At 41.9% G+C, this 26,335-nt stretch overlaps 1 protein-coding gene across 1 annotated transcript; it reads right to left on the reverse strand.

The window, feature by feature from the left end:
- Positions 1–477: 477 nt before the first annotated feature.
- C6 (complement C6) lies at positions 478–26,067 on the reverse strand. Its single transcript, XM_059834190.1, has 17 exons — positions 25,910–26,067; positions 24,977–25,133; positions 22,461–22,605; positions 21,663–21,804; positions 20,290–20,428; positions 18,274–18,474; positions 12,316–12,556; positions 11,481–11,603; positions 10,328–10,494; positions 9,163–9,388; positions 7,778–7,949; positions 6,600–6,711; positions 6,044–6,176; positions 4,844–5,035; positions 4,216–4,306; positions 2,598–2,839; positions 478–659 (listed from the first exon to the last, which is right to left on the reverse strand). The coding sequence occupies exons 1-17, from the start codon at positions 26,065–26,067 to the stop codon at positions 478–480; spliced, it is 2,823 nt and encodes a 940-aa protein (XP_059690173.1).
- Positions 26,068–26,335: the final 268 nt, after the last annotated feature.

Raw genomic sequence — 26,335 nt, forward strand, 5'->3', positions numbered from 1 at the left:
AGCCTCTTTCACGATCCCTTTAGGTGTCAGCGGGAACGTGCAATGATGCTGAAGTGGCTGGTCTGCCTACCTCGATGATAAAACAAGTACTCAAACAGCGAGACAATCAGGGTACGCAGCAGTCACAAGCACAGGGGCAAAGCAACAAATGGCTGAGGAAAGGAAAAGTCTCATCCAGCACCAGGGGAGACCAGAGGCAATGCTCCTCTTTCTCCTTTTCCATCCGCTCCACTCCCTCCCTCTGCACATCCACAGTTACCAGCAGTGACAGCGGTCCCTATACCCCACTCCCCACATGATTTTCAGACCAGAAAAAACCCACTGCCACCATTCTCCCAAAAATCTGTTGAGTGAGTTCTACTTTTTTTTTCATCCTTTGTTTTTGATCTACTTGTCCTTTCATAACCAGCCAAGTTTTTTCCAGGATGGAATGTGCACGGTGAGACGATCATGGTGGCTGCCAGGAGAGATGATAGGTTACACCAGGCATCTCCCCTGCTCCAGCACCTCCAGTTTGATGCCAGCACACTTCATGGCTGCCAGCGTGCAATGACTGACTGTCCTCCTCCTCCCTGTCGACTTCATTTGGATGCAGTGAAGGTGGCTCTCTTCTTTGGGGCACTGGTAAGGCATCAGGCAAGAGCACTGGGTCCGTGTCTCTGGGAATGAACGTGTTGGAATTTTAGCTGCAAATGTCATGACTAAAAACATATTTTATAGTTTGACAACATTTCGAAGTCCAACAGGGAAAAACACTATTGGAGGTTCATGATACATAAGTTACAAAAAGCCTATAGTGCACAAACTAGATGGTAGGGTATTAGGAATAGAAAAAAAAGCAGCTTTAAATATCAGTTTTTGCAGCAGTAGCCCATACAGAAGCAGAAATGAAGTATCTAACTCTTTTTATCCAGTAGCTTTCCCTGACCTTCTAAACAAAAAGATATTAAGTTGACTTTCTGTTCCCAATTATCCTTGCAGACAATGTTGCTGTGAAATGGAGTCTTAAGGTCCATACTGTGTCAGCTCCTATTTCATTAAAGTTCCCTTTATGAATGCTAAGCTACCTGCTGCTGGCCTGTGGTAAAGCTCAGTCCTGCCAGTTATTTCATTACCCATTTCTGTTCTAATCAGATTCTGACTCTTTATAATCTTTCCCAGAAATTCCCTAAGCAGGAAACTAAGTTTCTGCCTTCCCTTTCTTAAAACATATGAAAAATGTGTGTTTTCCTCCATTGAGCTCCTTTCACATGGTACTGCAGTATCTTCTGCCTCTGTGTTGATACCAACTACTCATTCTCAGGAAAACAAAACTTCCATTGCCTACATGTTTGTGTACACTCATGAGCAGGAGGACTTTTGTGGAGGTGGTGAGGAGGAAAGTCCAATTCAAACCTCTTGAGCACCACAATGAAAAATTATTTTGTTTAATGTATATTTCTCCTCTCTCTCCCATTTTTCCTCACTGAACAGGGCTCCTCTGTAGGCTTTTGAGAGAAAAACACTGAGGTGCTGGCACAGGATCCAGCTTTAAGCGATTTCCACAGTGGGAGCAGATCTAGGCTTCTTAGGGGCTCCTGAATAAATAAGCCCACTATTTTTAAAAATTGTAACCACCTTCCAGGCGCCCAAGGTGCCTAGAGGCTCCACCACAGCATGTCACTCCAGGGGCACACCTGGTCGTGCCCTTTGCTTCGGCCCCACAAGGAAACATCTCGTGGTAGTTTTACAGCCACCTACTTCAAATCCTGTGCTGCAGATATCTTGCATCTTCAAAACAGGGTTTTAGGATTGCTGCACATTGCTGTTGCTTTATTTATCATAAGCAGACAAGGTGTGATAAGGATCACATTTGTCTGTGGAAGCAAGTGAAGGAATGAACGTGGCTGCCACTCAGCCTTTTCCTGGCAAGCGCTTGACGTGCACAGAGCCAGCCAGCACCTCAGACATTTACAGGAAAACGCACTGCCCTTATCACCAAGTTGCACAGTAAATAGCCAAGTTGTGCAACAGTGTTTATAAAATAATCCTCTTAGGGATTTCACCAGCTTACCTAGTTTATTAAAACTCTTAATAAACACAGTTTTCACATATGGGTATTTGCAAATTTTACCATTAAAATCCCATTAAGCCTGATGGCCCCAGTCTTCCTTTTTAAGTAGTATCATGATTTAATTTCATAATTTAATTATACGCTATAGAGGGTCTGGCCCAAATTAACTTCTGAAGTACAAACTAGTTGTTATAGTAGCCTCACAGGGAATGGGTGATAACATTGCTGACTATGTTTTTGTGATTAAAGATTCAAATGTTAATTCTCCTGAAAAAGTTCCCTTAATCTCCAAGTTCCTTTTGTGCCTTAGTAATGGGAAGTGGCAATGCTACACCACTTGTGCCTAGGGGAAAAGGCACATATCTAAGCGTAACACTTGGTAGCAGGGACACAGGACTCACTGCACTTCCACACCCCTGTCACCATAAATTGCTCAGATGGACCACAGCGCCTGTAAATCCCATTCTTGGAGCAGTGAAGGAGTTGGCACGTTTTATTTTTAGATCCAAAGGGCTGGATAAATCCCACCATTCAGAACTCATACCTGGACACTCCTCCCAGTCATAGCAGGTGTCATAGCCACAGGGCACTTTCTTCAAGCTATTTGTAGAGAGCTTTGCCCTTTCAATAGCCCAGTCTAGGTTGGAATCACCATGGCAAGGGCCAGTGTGCAAGAAATGAAATGACTGTTCTCCGAGGCACAGTTCAGCTGAATACTGGCAGCTGGGCTTGGTCACATTCTGTTCAGAAACTGCATGTAGCACACAGATGTCTTCTGAGTAGTGGCTGCCCCAAGGAAAAAAGAAAAATTATTTTAGCAGGCTGTGGAACAAGTCCATGTTTCTAAATGCTCCACCAGCATCGGATGAAACACAGCAAAACCATGTCCAGATTGGTTATCTGTCTAAAGACCTAAGGCTGTCCCAGCTGCTGCAGGACCTGGACCTGATACAGCATAGTGCTGTGAGATGAAAAAGCTTTGGTCCTGTCCAACAGATGGGAGGTGAAGGACATGTGCCTGTGCAAAAAAACAGGAGGTGCTGTTATCTTCACAAGGTGTGTGAAATTTCCACAGGCCCTGGGGTTGTTTGTCTGAGTTAATGCAGTCCTGCAGCTGTGTGTGCAAGTCTGCCTCTGAGGCACAGTTATTTTGGGACCAATGGCTGGCATACCCAGCCATGCTGCTTGTAGTTTCTTTCTGTATTGCTCTTGGTTACTGAGTGGATTCGTTCTCAGCAAGTGCAGGCATTTCCAAGCATCATCATTTTGTGGAGCTTAGTCATCTCCCAAAGAGAGGGAGCAATTCAGGTCACCTTATTTAAGTTCCTGAGTTAAGCTTATAGCTTTAGTCCACAAAACCTCTCTGGTTTTCAGAGGATTTTGCCTATGTACTTTCGACAATGTCTATCACCCTCTGAACATGCTCTATCTCTACACAAGGAATCTTGAGAGAGAAGATACCTGGGTATTTGAACGTTGACATGAGTGAGATTAATCCCATGCCAAGGGACTTAGCTTTGGTCACACAGGAGCCCTGTGGCAGATCTCAGCCCTAAAACTGCCCAGCTAATATCCAGTCTGTGCTCATCTTTCCTATCTCCAGCCCCACACCACACCTCCGCCCTAGCCAGTCATTTACTAAAAATCCTCTAGGATAACCCTCTATTCAGTTGAAGGCTTAATGGTCTGTGCAGGTCATGTTGTATAAAGAGACAGTAAATCCAAGTCTTATGTATTTTTATATGCTCTGGAGACTGAAACATAAAGTGTATTTTGCAGCGTGTTCATCTGAAACAGGTGAATCTCAAACACAAGGAGCATGACCCATTATAGCAAGGTGATGACAGTGAAAATATAGAAATTGGAGGAATACAGAGAAGAAAAGGAAGAGTTGGGATCTCCAGTAGCCGATGGTATTGTAGATGAGAAGGACGTGCCATGGTGTGCCATTTGGTTAATGTAATTGTTCATTTATTTCATAGGCTATAAATGGGGCTGCAATTTGAATAATATTGGCTAATATTGGCTAATATTTGAACAGAGAGTAGCCCTGAATTGCTGTTGTCTTTTGTTACTCTTCCTGTTCTGTGTCATAATGGACTCTTGGTCTATCAGTGGAGAAACTTCAACTTTTCTTTTTCTAATTCAAGGACTTAACTTACCCACAATTTTCTTCTGGAGACAGACAAACACACTGAGATCCAACTTGTTTTTGTCCTGGATTGCAAACACCTCTAATTTTAGTTTGCACATCTGAAACAAAAGAGTGAGAGTTATTGTAACTAGTAACAAAGTGAACAGAAATGTCTTAGACTCCTCCGTAAAACCTAAAATGGATTTATTTCCATTTATCCCATATTTCTCTCTTCAAAAGCTGCCACGGTTGGGATTCCACAAGTATGCATCAGTCTTTGCAAAACTCACTAGAAAATCTTGTACAAGAGAAGAGCTGAAGTTTCAGTAGAATGCATTCTCCTACTTTACTTTCATAAAGCTTTGTTAATACAGCTGGGGTTTGTTTTGTTTTGTTTTTAAGAAAACAGTTTCAGTGTCTCAATTTGATAATTAAAGTGTACAGTACATTGCACCCAAAAGTTCTGAACTTAATGCAGAAGTTTAGGGCTGAAATTATATGGCATTGTGCTAGGCACAAAGTAAAATCAAAATTAATGAACAGTTGCTATATGTCTTAAAACCAGCTATCTGCCTCCTAGTTCTAGCTAGCTAAAATAAACTGTGCTGTTAATACCAGCAGTATAGAAACAGTAAAGTATCTGCAGGCATACTAACCTTTTTCACATGTAATAGATCTCAAAATAGGAGGTATCCAGGACAGGTCTTTCCCACAAGTATACTGTGTTTGACCAGTGACTATAAACCCAGCTTGGCAACTCAGTTTCATGGTTTCACCAATGTTGTACTGTTGCTTAAATGGGGAAATTGTGACACTGTCAGATGTTGGTGGCCTGAGGCATACTGAAGCTGTAATAAACAGGAAAAAAGTATAATTCTTGTTGTTTTTATCATGTGCAGATATTTACAGCAAGTCATAATGCTTCAGCTGAAGAGCCATAAAGACACTCAATAACACTGAACATTTGAGTGACATTCAAAATTAATAAATATTTAACATAGTTAACTCTAGAAATTTTCAGTGCACTGTCACAGTCTTTAAAAATACTTTTCAGTCAATAACTAAATAATTACAATGTGTTTCTAATGTATGCTAGTATGAGTATTTTTAATTTTACAACTTAAAAATAACAAGAATGGCATTAACAGAAAATTCTAACTTTTCTTTTGAAATGAAGCTATTAACAAAACAATTAAAATGAATGACAATAGAAAGCTCATAGATATATTCAGGTAAATTTTTTGATAAAATGAACACTAAGTCAAGGAAATCACACTGAGTTCCAGAAAACTACTGGAATCTCTCCTGTTAGCAAACCCCGGTCAATTCTGATCCTTAATTCTTAATTGTACTATAAATACTTCAAGGCATTGATTTATTGTGGGGATTTTCAAGGCAGCCTGGGGGTGGTGGTGGTTAGAGACACATCATCCAGTTAATAAAATAAGCGGTAGACAAATTCCTCTAAGAACACTTTCTTAAGCATAACTGTCATCAATATAAAGATATCTATACAAGTCTGGAAACAAAAGATGAGTCCTTCTGTTAAAGATATTTAAAACTAGACAAGAGAAGGATCTCACAGTGTCCCTCTAAGAGTTTTCTAAAGCATTGAGTATTACAATACCCTTACAGAGCACATAATAGTAACACTTCTGAATCAAAAGAGGAATGATGCAGTGATTCAGTAGGTTTTTGACATCTCTAGCGTGAATACATGAAAAACCTTCTTAAAATGCTATCTTTTCAGATTTCATTACAGATTCTTTTGTTAAAACCTGTATTAAAATCTATTTTGTGTCTTTTTCTTCCACTTCCGTTTTGTTGCTGGGCTAACTTAATTTTCTCTTTCTTACGTTGACATTCAACAGGTTTCTGCATCCAGGTTTGATCTGGCAGACACCGAAGGAATTGATAGCCACTGAGGACATGACCACTCACACAGGCAATTTCGGCTTCTTCCCCCACAGCATACTGGTTCTTTTCATTCTACAAAAAAGAAACAACCCCCCCACCCCAAAAATCTATGGTAATGAGACTGGACATTGTCAAAAGAAACAATGATAAAAGCCTGATGGTATGATGTAATGAATGTTGCTTTTCCTACTCTGAAATATGAGTCATCTACTCACCTATATAATGATATGTTTGTCCAGCTGCACTAACTGATGTCACAGTTACAAAACTAGGATTCAAGGACCACTGTTTGAAATGGATTTTAGCTTGCCTTTGCTTCAGTTGCCGGTGGACTTTGGTGGACTAGAGTCCCACAGCATGCCACATACACAGCAAAATGGTCACCAGCACAGTAGCCAGCTTGGGTATCAGAAACATGTAGCAAAGAAGCTGTAAAATTTCCCAGCTCTGCAATTCCTACACTTTCCTTCTGTATCACTCATTTTTCATGCTCACCCTGATAAAGCCGTTTTCTGGTGGGTCTGGCCTGGAGCATCCAGACTCAGGTTCACCAATCAAGACATCCTCTTCTCTCCCGGCTTCATCATCATTTATACAAGGAGCACCTCTGAAAAGTAAAAATTTGCTGGTAAGGATGTATCTTAAGCATTGGTGTCACCAAATAACAATAGCAGAATGTCAGGAGCTTTGGACAGGAATGCTGCAAGTGTGTCCCGTCCCATCCCCCCACTTTTGGACATCTAAAGTTGCAGGTATTGATAGGAGAGAGACTGTGAGAGCATTAAAAAAGTGATAGATACCAGGCTACAACTTCTATTGACATAACTCATGAAATACTATTATAGAGTAAGAAAAAGAGACAAAGAACAGCGTATGGAGGAAGTCTCTAAGGAGTCCACGTGATTTGCTTGGGTTTAAGATCGCGTACTCAAAACCCACCTGTTGCCATCAGGCAATGGTTAAAGAAGGCTTATCTCTGTGAGTGTACAGCCTGTGGTGTCTAACTGAGATGGGTGACAAAGAACTGTGGAGCCCATTGCTTTTAATCCTCTCCTACCCACTCCAGAATCTCCTCTGTAGTCACTACAGCAGGGATGATGAAAATCCTGCTTCAGCTCTTGGTTCCAGTAGGAAAACTGAATCTGTACAAAGCCTTGCTCTTGAAGATGCAAGAAACTCCAACTTTGGGGTTGGAGTTCTGTTTTTAAGTTGAAACCATGCAAAACTGGTACATCAGACATACTCAGAGAAGGAATATGAAAAGGTTGGTAGATTCAGTGGAATTCTCTCTGAAACTGAGTTCAGACCTAAACCTCTAGAGAACAGGATGTGATATTTGATATTTGAAAAAAGGAAACTGCAAACTCCCATGAACAGAAGCAGATGAGTTCTCCATGGTTTTGGACAAGAAGCCGTGCAAAGTAGCCTAAGAGATCTAAAGGCATACTTTAGTATGTAATTCATCAGCCATTTTCTAGGAATAAACAATTAATAAATCCAAACTTGAAGCAAGCTGTGAAGATTTTCAGCCTTTTCTTTCTCTCAGCCCCACCACAGAATTTCAGACAGGACAGTTGTCTGCTATTTCTCCTCAGTGGTCACAAAGCCATTCTGGAGGGCTCCTTAACTCTGCCCCATGACTATGGACATCTTTTGATCTACCATCTTCTTACCTATCCATGAACACAGAGACATAACAGTCCTCCTCTTCTTCCCATTCACCTTCACAGGGCTTCCCACCGTTCATCGGGGAGGGGTTATTACACTCCCGGGTCCTTCTTGTTTTAAAGGACGCGTCACATGAACTCCATTCAGACCAGCAACCCCAGCGGCCATCTACAGCAACTGCAAGAAATAAAAGAAAACCCATCTTTTGGTAGATCTGTATAATAAATAGTATGTCTCTTAAGGTCACATATGAGAGGGATGGTGATACATTCATAATAGCTGTTTTCAGAGGATTTAAAATTGTTACTGTTAAGGGAGTAGATTGTCTCTAAAACATGAAGTTTTCCAAAGAGATGGTCAGCCAAATATCATCTGCTTCATGAAAAACTAAAATATATCTTCCTTTCTAGTTTTGACTGCAAGTAACATTCAAACCCAGAAGCAGCATATTTTCTATTTCTATTGTACACACAGATGTCTGAGTTTTCATGGTGCTGACAACATTTTTAGATAGCTCAATATTTAATGAGTTATTAAATAAATCTTAGCTCTAACACCACGTCTAAACCCCAAATCTACATCCCATGCAAGCTAAATTAAAACACTACTGTCTTTTCTTAACCCCTGGGGTATTTTGTCTGTGTCACCATGAAGCATATATAAAAATTTTTATTTACACACCCTTTCTTTTCTGCATCCAACACATTTTCTACATTCATCTCTATCTGCATATCTTCAATTGTTTATTTCTTTCAAAATATTTCTTTATCAGGGTCAGATAATGAGACCTGTAGCTGCCTAAGTGACTTTCCTTTCTGTCCCCTTTTAGTCCTGGAATATAAATATATGTAATAATAAATATAATACTGTAAGTCACTTCTGTCTCCCATAGGTATGGCACTAGTGCCAATTTCATTCAAAAACTTGTTTGCATGAAATTGTTCTTTAAATTCTTCAGAATGATGATCATGTTCCCTCTCCTTAAGACAACTGAGTTTTTCTTCCACATTGTAATCAACAATTTTTATCTCCATTAGCCATTCAGTCTTAAGCATAAGAGGCTATAGGGAAAACTAAGGAATGGGTTTCTTAATTTTTGCATCAATTGTCTTTGATGTCAACTTTATTCTTATTGCTGAACAGCTCGTTACCTATTATCTTAATTATATAGCTAAGGACCCTTTTACAATGTCTTACAATTTCTTTTGAGCCTTGCCTATTCAGTTTGATTTTTTATTTTTAATCCTACCTTTATTCTTATACTTTCTAACCATCACCGTATGGTGAAAAGTGCTATGGACTTAGTAAGGGAAGGTTATGCCAGATTCATCTTTGACAAATAGATACGAGAAGGACCATGTTTACATTATGACAGTATCACCCCAAATACCTGATTTGTAACCCGGAGCTTGTGTCTCACAATTTTTGCCATAGGTGCCAGCCTGGCACAGGCAGAGGCACTCCATCCCGGAAAGCACAGGCCTGCCATTGTTGGGGCACGGGGCACACTGGCAAGGGTCAAACCTGCCCACATATTCTCTCAGGGCTCTCCCCAGGTTGCGACGTTTGGTTACAGCACATGGCACGTTCTTCACCAAATCCACAATGGGTGACACCTGGTAGACATCCGATCAGTAAGCAGTTACCTAGACACAGCAGGGTCCGGCTGGGGATAACTGCAGGATTTTAAAGGCACTAGAGCCTACATATGAAGCTGTATTACACAGGAGTTAGGCATATTGAAAGTTATGGAAGCTTTAAAGGAGCATGACAGTGCTATACATCTATATTATCCTGTTTATATTGCTTTTATTTCTCCAATTTAGGGCTTTGTGGGCCAGTGGAAAACCAACCAAGTGGGAAACCATGCATAAAAATTTAGGACACCATAGATGATGTGGGATTTGCTTACACCCAGTCCCTGCCATGTGAGACATCCCTACACTGCCTTCAGAAGCTCAGCAGCTGCAGTGGGAGAAAGATCACTGCATGCTGCATACAGGCAGGTTTTGCTGTTTGCTTTGAGCACTTTGCCACTGCTGCTGAGTGCCTGCTGTGCCAGCTGGGGAGCCAAGCAGCTCAGTGCACTCACAACGGTGCCGGCACGCTGCATTAAATGAGCAGGACAGAGATACCAGGGGACTGCTGTCTTGTTTCAGTTTAGCTATGTGCCATACCTTGCAACATAGGCCTGACAAGGAAAAGAGGACAGGGCAAAAATGTGTTCCCAGCACCATGCACTGCTTTCCTGCACAGTAACTAACCCCTGCCCATGCCTGAGCTCCTGCTGGTGCCAGACTAATTCACTCGTATTCCTCCCTCTTATTCTCACTGTCCATGGACGATGCAAACCTGGTGTGACTTATAAACTGACATGCACAAGAAGTAGTTCTAATAAATGTTTTGTATGTTTGTGTTATGCCCATCTGTATGTGTATTCATATCACACACAACATCATCCTGATTTAAAAGACAAAACACCTGCAGAGGTCTCTGAAGAGCTGCTAACTGGTGAGTGCTTTACTATCTCAACGTTTTTCTTGTTCTTCTCTTACCTCAAAGTCAATCACCACGGGATTGTCCTTTGTTGATTCCAGCCAGTTTGTGAAGACTGTGTGTCCTGGAAAAGCCCCCTTTTTCTCCCAGGCCAGAGCTGCTGCATACTCTGACCTGCCACCTTTTACCAGGGAGACTGACCGTTCAGCTGACTCCAAAATGGAACCTGAAAGGGGATTTCATCACAGTACTGTCAAACAAAGGTTTCCAAAGACAGCAGATGTAACAACAGAGTTCTAAGAAAAAGTGTTAGAGGATGTAGAAGAATATACTAAGATTAATCTTTTGAAGCTACCCTTGGAAAAATGAAGTCTAAGCTCAGAAAAACAATCCCCACTGTGACAGCAGCCTGTCATAGTCTTCCAAATGAAAGTGTCTGAGACTTCAGCCATGGAGATATTCAGAACTACATAAGGCATTTGTGGAAAATACAGGGAATACAGCAGGCTCCTCTAGAAGGACACACTGCAAGGCAGTATCTTTAGTCCCAGCTGTAAACACCTGAGTAACATAAATTGATCATAAATTGATCATAAAATGAGGACAAAAACATGGTGGAGGTTATGAAATCCGTGGTTTTAGTGATGCAGAGCATGACTCTTGCCATTCTTGCAGAAAATACACCAACTTTCTGGAGTTCCTGAGACACATTTCTGACATTGCCAGGGAACTCCTGCCCCTAGATGTCTGCTTGGCATGAGGAAGATGGGAGGGGAAGGTCAGGGTGTGTGTTATTTCTGCCCAACTCTCTCAATGAGCCCTGAGCAACACTTAAAGAAGATCAGGGACTTGGTCATGATCACACATTTCTAGTTGTGCCCATTTCCCAGTTCAGCATGCCTGGCCCTGGACCCAGGGCCATGGGGAATGTTTGTCAGATCCGTGACTGACTGGAAGAGCCAGTGCCATTGGATCCCCAATGATGGTGCTCCGGAGCAGAGGAAGAGCACTCCTACATCGTAATTTTATCCTAAGAGGATGTTTCCAGTGCTTTCTTCAGAGACAAACAGTGAAACACTGACTCCTCTGACAGTGGTGGAACAGCATCTGTAGTTCAACAAAGCTGTGAGGTCAGCTGGGGCACCTAGCTGAGGGCAACAGTATCTCTCAGGGTGAGTAACAGGACATAGGCCCTGTGGTCATCATGGTCACCTTCGTGTTTCACAGTCATCCTGTTTGTGGTGCATCTGGTACTGACTTTCTTTTTCTTCCTGAAGAACACACGCCTTGTTGTTTCTGTTCGGACACATTCCGTTGATTCATCCACTGCCAGGCCTAGAAATACCACAGAGCAGCAGCTTCATCACCATAACCATGTTACATAATGGCATCACTCCCCCAGGCTCCCACACTGAGGTGAGCCATTGCAGGTCTCCCTGCTCCTCACTCGCCACTGGAGACTTCACTACTGCAGGCACCTGCTTCCCCAGGTACAAACAGCATTGAACTGAGTCATGCTTACCATCCCCTTTAGGTACCCTCACATACCCATGCAAGTTACAACAGTGGCATTAAGGATCACAGCTTTTCACCTTAGATTTCCAGTTCTGTTGTATTGTCTTTTCATTTTGACAGTCTGGCAGTCATGAAAATATTTTTAGAGTCATTTCTAATTAATACCAAAGACATTAATGACTATACCCCAAAAAGTACCACTTACACCTCTCAGACCTCAGTACCACACTGAAGTATGATGGAACATGTTTTCCGGGCGGCACATGGTTTTGATCTGAAGGTCTTAAGAGGTTTCCCTGGACACAATGCTGTTTACCAAGTAAGGAACCTCTTGAACTTTTCCAATTAAGACAGTGTAGAGCAAAAATTTCTTCTTGCTTTATATTTAGGCAGCGTGAGAAATTCCTGGGTCTATACAAGTCTAAAGGATTTTTTGTTGTTGGAGAACTTACTATGTGGTGTAAGACCTAAAAACAGTGGTAAGAAAAGCTGGTAAACAAATCATGATATTTTCTTGTTAAAGATTACATACCTGAGTTCTTCAACTCCTCAGAACTGTACTGGTAAAGAATGTCATAGGAACCACCCATCTTCCCAGAGGTGTAGTAATGAGTGCCAAAGTCATCAAATATTCTGCTGTATAAAGCGTAGTTGTACTCCAGGGGCAGGTGCTTAAGTGCTTTTAGAAAGACATCTGAGAGCTGCAGATCTGACTGTTTCATTGTGAAGTTTGCAACAGAAATTACTTTATGGACTCTAATAAAGTTGGAATTCTAGAAATAAGAAAAGGGGAATCTTAGCAACCTTGATAGGTAGTTAACTGCAGAAAGTAGGCAAGCCAAGAGTATGGCCTGAGATACACTGCAAGAACTGATTAATCCTGCGTATCTTCCTGCTTTAACCATGAACAAACTAGCCCTGGAGTTTCCAAGAGCCCTGTGAGGTTCTTGAGGACAATGCTCATTACTCCTTTACATTGTGGGAGTATATAACATTCCAACAAAAATTAGGACTCCCTGGGCACCTACCAAACAGAAAGCAAAAGGTTTCCTGCCACAACAAATACACCAGCAATTGATAAGACAACCAAAAGTTTCAGAGGAAAGGTTTCAGCTTATAAACATCCATGGGTTATTTGCAACTAATCTGGTGAGTGTGTATTTTGGATACTAACTCATTGTTACGAAGTTTCACAATTCATCAGTCCGCTAAAACCAAAAATAAACCACAAGGATACAGATCTCATTGAGTTCAAGTGTCGGGCTGTTAATGTGAGAGGCAAAAAAAAAGAGAAAGTTCAAAAACTGGAAACATCTCTTACATTTAGAAAAAAATGATGTTTTTGAAACAGCTAATCCATATATTTTTGCAATGCTAGAGGCTGTTTATGTGGAAGTTTAACTAAATAGAAAGGAGAGGAACAGAAAATACTGAAAGAAGGGATTTACAATGTGACAAGGGGAACTAATGGCACAAGGCCGAAGCAAAGAGATCAAAAGCAAAAGGAGGGGCAGGAAATTGGAGCAAATGACCGTCTGGCAGATAGGAAAGATTCATTATAAAACAATTTGTTACTGATTTATACATGGCTTCTTCTGCTGAATGTTGCTGCTGGTAGGTTGGCTCTACTCCATTTCTGTGTCCAAGGTCACTTGGCTTAGAAGACACAAGGATGCATCTAGACAGGGAGTTCTCCCAGCCAGGACTAAGCAATCTAACACACGAGTTGGACCTCAGTTCTCAGTTCTGCACGGCACTGCTCATTGCAATGCTCTCATTTGCACATTGGAAAATAAGCTAAGGATACTCAGCTTTCTGCTGCAGTGAGAATAACAATGGAATAAATAGGGTATGGAACAATTCCCAGATTATATTCAGCTCCTAAAATACCCTGTGGTAACATAATTTTTAGGATTTTCAGGTGATTTAAGTTCCGATCCTCAATTTTTAGCTGTGCCAGCTAGCATTTCAGTTATGACATACAAAATTGCAGGCCACTTTGGCAAATATTGATTCTAAAACCTTAGCTGGTTATAGCACGCACTTGCAAACTACTTCATTGACAAAAAGCAGACGAAGACAAGTTGAGCTAGGCTGATGTTGAAAGCAGTGATTTTAACTGGAAATTTTGTAACAAAGCAGGGTTTCACCTGAACATGCATCTTTCATTCCAAATATCATAAGGAGATATGCCACAGAATCATGTCTTTCCCTGCCTGGTATCCCCAGGGATGGAGATGGCTTCCCATCTTTGAGCTCTCAGTATTTGAATTGTAGTTCAAGCAGTCCAACTCAATTAACTGCTGCCAGAAATACCAGAAACATGGGTTAAGGGAATCCCCACAAATTCTGATACAAAGCCTTCAGAAGTCTTTTGATGTCTCAGGATGGGAATTCAGTGACAAAAAAGTGAAGAAAATAGTATAAAAAAAAAACAACATGGAGGAGGATGAGCAAGATTAGTAAAGCAGTTTATCATTAAATGTGTTAGATAGTATCGCAGTCTCACTTTAAGAATCTTTCCTTATATTTAGTACAGAGAAGAGTGAGAGGTGGTTACCTGGGCTCCCTCTACACCCCTATAGGGCACTATTCAGTTAACAGACATTTATGTAGAAACCCACCCAATTTCTCTTCATTAATACAGAAGGAGGGTGATTATCTGAGATGCAGATCCCTGTGGAACTGCTGTTGCCTATGGATAGGTACACTGAATCCCACCCTAGATGGTTACCATGATGCAAGCAGAAGACATCAGGGAGGTCATGAGGATGATATTTAAGGACGCTTTCCATAGAATGCAAGAGCTCACGGTCCCCAGGTGGAAGAAATCAGGAAAGGAAAGGAAAGGAAGAGACGGGCATGGCTGCGTCAAGACCTGCTGGTCAAACTAAAGGGCGAGAAGGAAATGAGCAGGCAGTGGAAGCAGGGACAGGTATCCTGGGAAGAGTATAGGGACATTGCCCGGTTGTGTAGAGATGGGGTCAGGAAGGCCAAGGCGCAGTTGGAACTGAACTTGGCAAGGGACGCCAAGATTGATAAGAAGAGCTTCTGTAGGTACGTAAGCCAGAAAACCAAGGTCAAAGAAAGCATACCCCCCAGATGAACACGGCTGGCAAACCGGGAACAACAGACGACGAGAAGGCTGAGGTACTCAACACCTTTTTTGCCTCAGTCTTCACTGGCAACCTCTCTTCCCACACCTCTCGAGTGGATGGACCTCAAGGCAGGGATTGGGGGAGCAAAGTCCCTCCCACTGTAAAAGAAGATCAGGTTCAAGACACCCTGAGGAACCTGAACATACAGCAGGCTATGGGACCTGACGAGATGCATCCCAGAGTCCTGAGGGAATTGGCTGATGTAGTTGCCAAGCCACTCCCCATGATACTTGAAAAGGCACGGCCGTCAGGTGAAGTCCCCTGGGACTGGAGAAAGGGAAACATCGCACCCATTTTTACAAAGGGTAGAAAGGAGGACCCTGGGAACTACCGACCTGTCAGCCTGCCCTCTGTGCCTGGGAAGATCATGGAACAGATCCTCCTAGAAGCTATGCTAAGGCACATGGAGGACTGGGAGGTGATTCGAGACAGCCAGCATGGCCTCACCAAGGGCAAGTCTGGCCTGACCAACCTAGTGGCCTTCTCTGATGGAGTGACGACATCAGTGGACAGGAGAAGAGCTACAGCTGTCCTCTAGCTGGACTTCTGCAAGGCCTTTGACAAGGTCAACCCCCAACATCCTTCTCTGTAACTTGGGGAGGTAAGGATTTGATGGATGGACTATTCGGTGGATAAGGAATTGGCTGGATGGTTGCATCCAGAGAGTAGTCATCAACTGCTCAATGTCTGGATGGAGATCAGTGATGAGTGTGTCCCTCAGGGGTCCGTACTGGGACCAGTACTGTTTAGTATCTTCATCGGTGGTGTAGACGGTGGGATCGAGTGTACCCTCAGCAAATATGCACGTGACACCAAGCTGTGTGGTGCAGTTGGTGTGCCCAAAGAGACGGGATGCCATCCAGAAGGACCTGGACAGGCTTCAGAAGTGGGCCCATGTGAACCGCGTGAGGTTCAACAAGGCCAAGTGCAAGGTCCTGCACCTGGGTCAAGGCAACCCTGGGTATCAATATAGGCTGGGGGATGAAGGGATTGAGAACAGCCCTGTAGAGAAGGACTTGGGGGGTACTGTGGATGAAAAGCTGGATGTGAGCCGGCAATGTCTGCTCGCAGTCCAGAAAGCCAACCCTATCCTGGGCTGCATCAAAAGAAGTATAGCCAGCAGGTCAAGGGAGGTGATTCTGCCCCTCTTTTCCACTCTAGTGAGACCCCACCCGGAGTACTGCATCCAGCTCTGGAATCCTCAGTACAGGAGAGACACGGACCTGTTGGAGCGGGTCCAGAGGAGGGCCACACAAATGATCAGAGGGATGGAACACATCTCCTATGAGGACAGGCTGAGAGAGTTGGGGTTCTTCAGCCTGGAGAAGAGAAGGCTCCAGGGAGGTGTTATTGCAGCCTTTCAGTACTTCAAGGGGGCTTATAAGAAAGATGGGGACAGAATTTTGAGTAGAGCCTGTAGTGGTAGGACAAGGGGTAATGGTTTTAAACTAAAAGAGGGTGGATTCCAGCTAGATATAAAGAAGACCTTTTTTATGATGAGGGTGGTGAGACACTGGAACAGGTTGCCCAGAGAGGTGGTAGCTGCCCCATCCCTGGAAGCATTCAAGGTCAGGTTGGATGGGGGTCTGAGCAATTTGATCTAGTTGAAGATGTCCGTGCTTATTGCAGGGTGTTGGACTAGGTGACCTTCAATGGTCCCTTCCAACCCAGACTATTCTATGGTTCTGTGATTCTATGATTAAAGGATCAGAAACCAAGAAGACGTACTAGAGGGCCAGTCAGCTTAGCTAAAAATATTTCTCGTGAACAGAAATAAACTTGAAAAAATCAAGTTTTCATATTTCTTCCATGCCAATATGGAAAAATACATGACTTTGCAAATGGCTAGGGACCTCTAGAGACTCTCGGATGCTCACGTGAAATCCTTCTGCACACAGTTAAATGTATAGATCTGAACCTGACCTCCCACAGCTCATGTAGTTTCCCCCTCCTTTTAATAGATCTATATAAAATTTCTAGTTTCACTGTTTAAGAAAGCATTGCAAATTCATTTATAGTTCTCTCAATCATAACTAATTATACATCTATGTACAAACACTCATATACAAAACTTATGCAGCTAGAAATAAAAATAGACACTTCCCATATGATACAGTAGAGAACATGAGGAAGATCCAGGTTAAAACTCCTGCTACAGTTCCACTAAGAAGGGATTATAATCTGTGTCATCTTTAGCCAACACCAGACTAAGTTATTGGCATTTTAGATGGGTTTCTGGGATTTCATGACAACAATGCTGAAAACCAATATACATCCAAAGAACCTTCCTGATGAAAGTTTCATTTAAATTAACATTTCCATAAGTAGCTTTGGTCTGGGTTTAAGCCAATAAGAAGCCACCATTCCACCAAAATAAACTTACCAGTAGTACAAAAGAACAGCCTGATCTGTATACAGGTATCTACATGGGAATGAAAGTCAACAGGTTTCCAGTAGTTGGAACTTCAATATAGTTGAATTCAAACTAGAAGTAATGAACTATCTAAGCAGTCAAGTTACTTAACCATTAGGACAAGTTAGCAAGGCCTGCAGTAAACTTCCATCATAGCAAATCTTAATATTAAGACTGATATTTTTGTAAAAGAAACATTCTAATTTTATTAGAACTCCTGGGTTTCAACAGGCCTCAGTTTCAGTCAGTCCTATGACCCCTTCCGTGCAGAAGCGCAAAGAGTAGCCTATCCTATTAAGCTATAAAAGTACATAATTTTATATCCCACAGTATTCATCTGCATTAAAGGTGCAGAATTTTATGGGAAAAATGTTTTCTCTTCTCAGAAACTTTTCTGTGGATGTTTTATTTCTGAGATTATCTTTATGACCAAGTGCATCTTGGCAGCCATGAGACTCCAATATGCAAGTTAGTTACCAAATCAAAAACTGATGTAGATTAATTCCCAGTACATGCATAAGTATAACATTCCTGAGTGCACTTAATTTCTTTTTAGAGTTGTCTGCTACCATTACTACATGGCATTATGCCTTCTTAATCTATAACTAGGACAGGGAAAGGAGTGGTTTACCTCGTCTCGTAATCTCAAATCTATGTCAAATCTATGCTTTTTTAAGTGGAATAAGCCTATGATTTCTGCACTAAAAACAGAAAAGCATGTTGCATTACAGAAGGTGTGTTACAACCAGGAACATCCTGTAGTATCAGAAGAGGAACTTTTTAATGTGTAATTCTATTGTTTTGTTAAAAAATGTAATGCCAATGCCTTGATAAGGAACATAGCCTTTGGTAGCTCAGCTCTGAAATGAGTAGACAGAAATTGAATGAAAGGAAGAAATTGGAGGCAACATTCAATTACCTTTTCATATGAGGCTTCAATGGCTTTCCTGAAGGAGGAAGATGATGTGACTTTAACTCGTGTCTTTCTTGAGAATAAGAATGGGATACCAGAAGATCTTCGAGCACCATGAGTGGATGAACTACTTCCATGAGCACTATCACTCAGGGGAGTTAAATCGTTGTAGAAATCTGATGTTACATCATCCTCTTCATCTATTACCTGGAGATTCAGTAAAGCAAAATGCATTTGCCCAAATAATAATCTGAAACAGAAACCTATTAAGCAATGAATTCTTGATTTTTTTTATGGAACAAACATGCCCAATTATTTGAGACATGGCAGTGAGCTAAAAAACTGTTCTTAACACAAAAGATGAGGCTGAGAAAGGTTAATAGGAGAGACAAATACAAGATAAGTAGGTGACTTACTAATAGGCATTTATACAAGAAAAAAGAAGCATGTAACACTTTCTTCTAAAATTCCCCACCCCCATGCCCCAAAGCCTAGGAATAATATTCAACAGGTGTTTCAACAGATCTTTCAAAGACTCTCAAATCTTCATGCTATGTCCACACTATGACTAAGTCCCAGTCCCATGGCTTCTATATTGTACAATGCAAAGAGCTTGATGTTTTCTGTCCTTTCTTCTTAATTCCTGGCTAGAGGAATGAACAGGTTTCCAGAGGAGAGTCTTAGAGTATACTTGCAGTGTTAGAACCCATACTGCATGATGGACTAAGGGTACATGGAAAGGAACTGGGAGCAGACCTTGGGAGGTGAGGTGGTCCATTCCATCAGTCCACTTCCATTCTCCAAGAAGTCATATGCTTTTGCATGAAAACACACTGGAGTGCCCAGAAGAAAGCCTGATCCTGTGACCCTTCTATACCAAAGGCTGCTCTAAATGTTAAAAGATATAGATGCACTCTCAAAGGTGAGATTCACAAACCCTTAACAGTCCTGCAAATGGACATCAGTAACTTAATAAACCACACAGTTTTAAAGAGACCTGGGCAAACCAAGGCTTGCTTTTCCCCATTGAATATTTCTTCACACAGTAATTTTTCTCCATTATTGACAAAACCTACATATCACGGCCAATCCAATTGTAGTTTCCATGGAACATATTAGGGTGTCTTTTGTTCAGTTACTCCTATTAAAGTAATAGTAAAAACTCACAGCACTTGTTGCAAAAATCAGCAGTTCAGATTTCATCCATTAGTTGAGATTTTTTCACAACCTGCATTCCTTCCTTCCCAATGCAGTATCTATGGGCTTCAGACACGGCCTGCCAATATGTGCACAGCCAGATGTTGTGCCCTAACCATGGTATTCAAATTATTTTCTAAATATCAGTGTCTAAGAGTCTAAAATATCAGGTCTAAAAAAATCAGTGATTCCAAGATTTTTGATAAGATACAAGCCAGGTTCATTTTATCCTTGGCCTCTCCTGCAAGAGTCCTCCCCAGACTATGTACTTCTCGTTTTCTTGCCTCCCAGACTTGGTGTCTGCCTCCTCTCCTTGCTGCTCTTTGGAGGGGCTGGGCAGGGAACAGGCAGGACTGAGGGGCTGAAATGGCTGAGGGAGGAACTGTGTCCCAAGGCTGCAGGTGACTAGAAGGAAGCTGGAGTTAGGACAGCCATTGGTACTGCGAGGATACAGCAGTGATGCTGAAATGAGCTTTGGACTTGAACGAGCCGCTGGCCAGATTATGTCAGGGTTAGGAGCAAGGCCCTTGGTACCAAGTCAGAACAAAGACATGGTCACAGCCATGAGGAAGCAGGAGAGACGCCCAACTCAATCACGTTGACTGTGGTATACAATGCAGTGAGTAAACACAGATCTGAAAAGCATGAGTAGAGCCACCTGACTGCTCAATTTATCCCATTTCCACACATCCACATGAGGTTCAGGCCTCACCAGGTTGAGAAATCTTGTCCTAAAACACACACTACTGTCTAAAACTTGAGTACATAACTTGGATTGTGATTATGGCAATAGGATTTCAGCTAGGAGTTGCTGCTTGAGAATACCTGAAAGCTGACAGCCTCCAGGTTCGCAGGAACACGATACGATTTCCTTGTCTCATTGCGCTTCACTGTTGTGCATTGTCCTCCATTGAATGAGTTGCCAAGGACTTCCCCTCGGCTGTCTCCTGCCAGAATGTGAAATCTAACAAAAATTATTTCCAGAGATTAAGTAATCCCAGAAAGACATATAATCACAGAATCACAGAATCACTAAGGTTGGAAAAGACCTGTAAGATCATCAAGTCCAACCATTACAAACAAACAAACAAACAAACAAACAAAACAAACAACACACAAAAAACCACCCACACCACACAACACCATGCCCATCAAGCCATGTCCCACAATGCCACATCCACACGCTCCTTGAATACCTCCAGGGAGGCTGACTCCACCACCTCCCTGGGCAGTCTATTCCATTGTGATACCAGTCTCTCAGTAAAGAATTTTTTCCTAATATCCAGTCTGTATCTCCCCTGGCGCAACTTGAGGCCATTTCCTCTTGTCCTGTCCCTCATCACTTGGGAGAAGAGGCCAACACCCACCTCTCTGCAACCCCCTTTCAGGTTGAAATAGACTTGAAACATGTAGTGGCATATAGACGTATTCAAGATTTTGTACATTTGAATGAAAGAGTATAAGCATGTGGGTTATATTACTGCTTTAAAAGAAGTTCCTCTACAAGAACTTCTCATTCACACTGAATTCACCTGAAAAATGCTGTAGTAGCAATCCCATTTCCTACTTTCCAGCAGTGCCTAACCTTCTAGATAATCCCAATATCAGCATGAGACAGTCACTCTTAAGCAGAGAAACAACTAAAAATGACTGAGGAAAATGAACAAGCAGTTGTCCTTTTCTACCGTAAGTGATGTTATCAGAGTGCACCCAGTTCAAAATTCAATTCAAAAATGAAAGACTACCTGGACAGGCACCCCATGTTTAGGTTTTACACTGCTTAAATTAGTAGCGTGGAAGAGGTGATGGTTGATATTGTGTGAAATGTAGCATAGACAAACAAACACCTGTAGAGGAACATCCTCAAAATTTCTGAAGCACTTGGCAATAACTGAGCTGAAAGTTGCCAGTACATGATGCTCTGGATACTGTGAGGCAGGAAGGGTCACTCAGACAGGAGTGCTCCCTGACAGCTCTTTATCTAGTGCACCAGCAGTGTAGAGCAGGACTGGCAGATGCAGTGGGCAAGTCCTAGCCTGATGGTTTGGTTGCATTTTTATAACTTCTTGCTAATTTTAATTTGAGAGATAATGCGTTTTAATGGGATACTCTCACATGCAAATTGGTGATTATCTTGTTTATGTAAATTAGTGAGATAACAATCTCAAGTTTGTGAAAAATAAGCAAAGCTGGCTTACCCACTGCCTATTAACTGCACACCTGGGATGCTCTCATACTTTCTGTTACACACAGTCTTTTTCCTCCCACAATTTCTTTCATCAGAGTTGTCCCCACAGTCATTTTCTCCATTACATTCCAATTTTTTTGCAATACAGCGACCTGCACCAGAGAAACAGCAGCAGCAAGAAAGTTTATTCAAAGCTTCATCATGTCTGAATGCAGAAAAGGGCAGTCTGTCTATTCCCTAGCAAAGGTGTGAACTTGCTGTAGGATTTAACAGCGAGGCAGTATAATGCCTAGGTCATTCCCATAAGAAACGGTTGTTTCAGTTCTGCCAGTTTTGCCTTGCTTTGAAGCTGCAAAGGCTTAATTTAAGGTTTAGCAAAAGGATATGTGGATAAATTTATTTTGAGGCTAATCAGGTATATTTAAATTGAAGCAAACAAGAAATACACACAAATTTAATAAAATAGTGAGAGTTTATGTTCAGATAAACTCTATGGATATGTTTGTACATGAAAAAACTGTGCAAAGAAATATTATTGGAACCATGCTACTATCTAGCTATCATGGTCATACTGACATCCCAGGCTAAAGACTGCACTTGAATTACTTCTAGTTACAGAAGAAACTGCAAACATACGCTGCTACTAATACATATGAAATTCTTAAGTAGACTTTTCTCCCTGCTCCTTTTCCCTGGAATTTGTGCATGGAATATACAAGATCTGGATCATCTGGACCTTTTTTGTCTCAGGATCTAATCTTTTGACTATCTAATAATGTAGCAGTTAGACAATAAAGATTATCCTTACCACTTCCACACTGAAATTTATTCTTGCAACCAATTTCCACAATGTTGCAGAGCTTAGTTGGGAAGCATGGGCGAGAATCCACCAGCGGCTCGGTACAGGCCTGACCCCCAAACTGGGATGGTCGCAGAAGTGTCCGGACACGAGACTGAAAGGCAGAAGAAATAAAACCAGGGTTGTTTGTGTGAGCTGTTTTTGCAGCAAACTGCCCCCCCAGTCAGAGCCACACGCCTCAGTACTGCTGAAGCTTTATCAAAACCAGAGCCCTGAAAGAAATAATCAGTTATTTCTGTCTTTACATCCTACCATGCTATCATCCCAGGTAAGGCAGGCAGGGAACTGAAATCCAGGAGCCTCCATAGCCCTGACAGAGCAAACATGATTAAACACTTGACAACCTGGGCTACATAACTGGAGGAGTCAAAAGTTCAGTCCCTGTATCTTCAGTTTTAAAGGTACAGTAGGAAAAGGTGTATCAACAGGCTTATGGAGATTTTTCCTGTTCTTTATCATCTCTGTTGAAATAGAAATATTCTAACAGTGGTGTGTATCCCCATACGCAAACCAGCTGGCTTGGCTCCCACACAAGGGGCCTCTTGTCTGAAGAGCACTGGATGACTGGAGAGGACAACAATGGTTTTCCTGAAAGTTTCTGTTACTAAAGAAGATCAGGGAGCAAAATCTGGAGTTCACTGGGTTTTCTTTCCCTCCATGTCAGTACCCTCCGTGCAGAATAACAAAGCTGAAGGCTGCTAGACATATTACTTTCAGAAATGTTTTCTACTCTACTTCAAGGGACTGCTGGTGAGACCTGACTGCATGTGACTGAACAGTTCCTCCTCTAAGAATTTTTCCCCACTGGAAAAACACTGTTCCTTGCAGACTTCTGTTACTTCCCTCTCTGCAAACAGACCCTGGAGTCAAACCATGCAGGAAGATGTCGAGTAAAAATCAGTAACCACGTGACTATGAAATGACAGTGTGAGGAGCAACACCAGACCATCCGGAAGCTTTTGAGCTCAAGATAACCCTTTCTTGTTCTCCATTTGGGATCCATAACACTCACTATATTATTTGTGTGAACTTCCAACTCTTCATCCTTCCCCCTCACTGGGATCTTGCTTACATTAATCTTCACACTTACCTTGGAAGTCACGTCCTCCATTCTGAGGGTAGTTTATATTTATAAAGGTCACAGGCAGTGATCTTTATAGCTTGGAGGGAAAGATGGATCACAGTCCACAAAAGAACCTTTTTTCTTGAAGCAGCAAATATGTTGCATTAATATTTCAAGTTAATAAAAAATGAACACTTCTGTATATGGATATGTAGGTAAGAAACTCAGCCATTTAAAAGGATATTGATTAGAAAAAAACCCAGTTCAATTGAGAGCAATGCTCCCTTTCAGCTCTTGAAGCTTGTTTGCTCTCTCCCACTCTCTCACTGTTTCTCCCTGCTCTGCTCTCATACTCTCCATCCCAGTTGCAGGATGGGAACCCCAGAGGGTGATTCACATCTCACACCTGGAACAGTTTCTTCATGTCTTCCTCATCGTGCATGGGCATCAGAAAGTTATATATGTATGTAAAGATATACTTATGATACCTGACAGGTTTTTCAAGACTGCTTTTCAGGCATGGATTTCTGAAACTGAGCAGGACATTCAGAAGTGAGCTGTAGGCTGTGACTGCACAGAAACTCAGAGCTGCTATCATGGTCAGCCTCAAAGCTCAGACCTACCAGCCACATAACTGCTCCAAACAATCTGCACTCTGCTCCCCACCAGTCCCTACAAACTTACATTTGCCAGAGCTTAGTTTCTTTAGGTCAAATTCACTTGAACCTGACTTTTCACCTCTTTCCTCTCTGCCAACTCACCCCCATCACTAGTCAACAGACACAAGCCCAAGAGGAAAAAAACACCATCCTGGGGCTTTGTTCCACAGATATGAAGTACGTCCACCTGTTTTTTGTGTAGGCTGTAAAGGTTGGGGGAATGGTGCTCTGGATTTCTTAACCGCAATCTCAAAATGATCCTGACTATCGGTGTAAGATGTAGCCTGACCATTTCTAGCCAGTGCTGGTTAGGATTTGTCAGTAAACGCTTTTCAACAGGTGATTTGAGCTTATTATTTTTCTTGTCTTTAGAACATACAGAATGCTATGGATAAGTTAAAGATTCCACGACTTTCTTCTGCTTAAACAGACATGCAAACACTACAGCTTAATTTATCCTTTATGTGGAAAATTCATCTTTAATAATGACAATGGAACTTTTGAAGCAAGTTCTCATAAATGGATTTACACTACTAAATCATCCGTTTCTGCTTTGATCTGCTTATTTGAACTTGTTGTCTCCATCTTCTACTGTTGTAATTCATAAGCAATTTCCCATGTTAACTTAAACTGCCATTTTGCAGATCAATTGCCATGAAGTTGAATGTCTGAAACAAAGAGGTCTTTTAAGCATAAAAAATACATTTCTTGCATTTAACCCATGTAATACAATTTCTACCTACTTGTTTTTTAACGCATGGGTCACATTCTGACCACGGGCCAAAGTCTCCAAGCTGACAGTTGATAGGACATGTTTGCTGGTTACATACGCGAGATTCCTGCTTTGTGCACAGCTGCTCACAGAAGTTTTGCCTATAATAGTCATCCATTCTTACTTGCCTAAAAAAATTGAACACATTATATTAGAAAGGAATCATAGACAGATCGTAGATGTTCTCTAACTGTGCGTGAAGGCTGTTAAAGAAAATTATTTGAGCCCGATGAAAAAAACTTGAGAGATAATAGGTGGTTACAGAATGTTGACTAAAAGAAAAATCCAAATATGCCTAAAGTTGACAGAGCAATTCTTTTTGATTCATGTCACTACAGATGTCCCAGAGAATAGCTACAGAAAGAGCCAGGAGCAAAAGAGGGGATTTCCCACAAGTTTAGAGTATACCACTGAATTGCATCTAATTTGGTGCTGCTGAATCTTTATTTGACTTTAACTGTTGGCATAAAATTAATTATACAGTGAGGAACTTTCTGTAGGCTTACCACACTGAAGCTCACCCCTCCCAAGGCACTGCTCTGCACTGGGCAGAGCTCCCGGAGCGGGGCACTGAGTGCTGGCCCTGTGTGATCACAAGGGGCTGGTTGCTCAATGCACGCTGCTGGCAAGGCCGTCCTAGGACCTGGCTGTTTGCTCCTCACTACGTGTTTTGGCAGATACAGGTTTGTTTGGAGGCACTGTAATGCTCTGTGTACATAATCTTGTAATTAATAAATCTTGCAATTAAAATATAATCTATTCATCTGGTAAACACTTGGATATGACATTTTTTCTCAGTATATTACGGAAGCTGGAGCTTCAGACACAGGCCCCCCTCCACAGAAGCTGTGTTTTCTCAGGGAATAAACAGAAACATAGAAGTAATGAGATAGTTTGGCCCTACCTGTGCCTGGTCTGTGTGCCATAATTGCAGGTTTGTGAACAGGCAGACCATGGTCCCCACGGGTAATGTTCACAGTAGCACGCCTGGCTGCTCCCAATCACAACGCTCAGTAGGATCAGGTGCATTAAGACAGTCTTGTCCGTAGTGAAGGCGTCCATCTACCACACATGGACAGGTAGCAAAAGCTCAGGAAACTATCACTTACGGTTGTGTCTGTATCCTTAGAGAGACACCTCTTCTAATTTGCAGAGTCTATAAATCTGCTTCACAATACAAAGTTACTGAGCAGTGTACCTAGAAAGGGTCAATAATGCATGATACACATCAATAATTTAGTTAATACTTTAAGGATCAGAAGTCACAGGGGCTTTTTTGGCCACTTATTTGTCAGGAGTACTAATCATGACTGAGCATTATTTCCATTTA

The sequence above is a fragment of the Gavia stellata genome, chromosome Z (genome assembly GCF_030936135.1).
Source record: "Gavia stellata isolate bGavSte3 chromosome Z, bGavSte3.hap2, whole genome shotgun sequence".
NCBI lineage: Eukaryota > Metazoa > Chordata > Aves > Gaviiformes > Gaviidae > Gavia > Gavia stellata.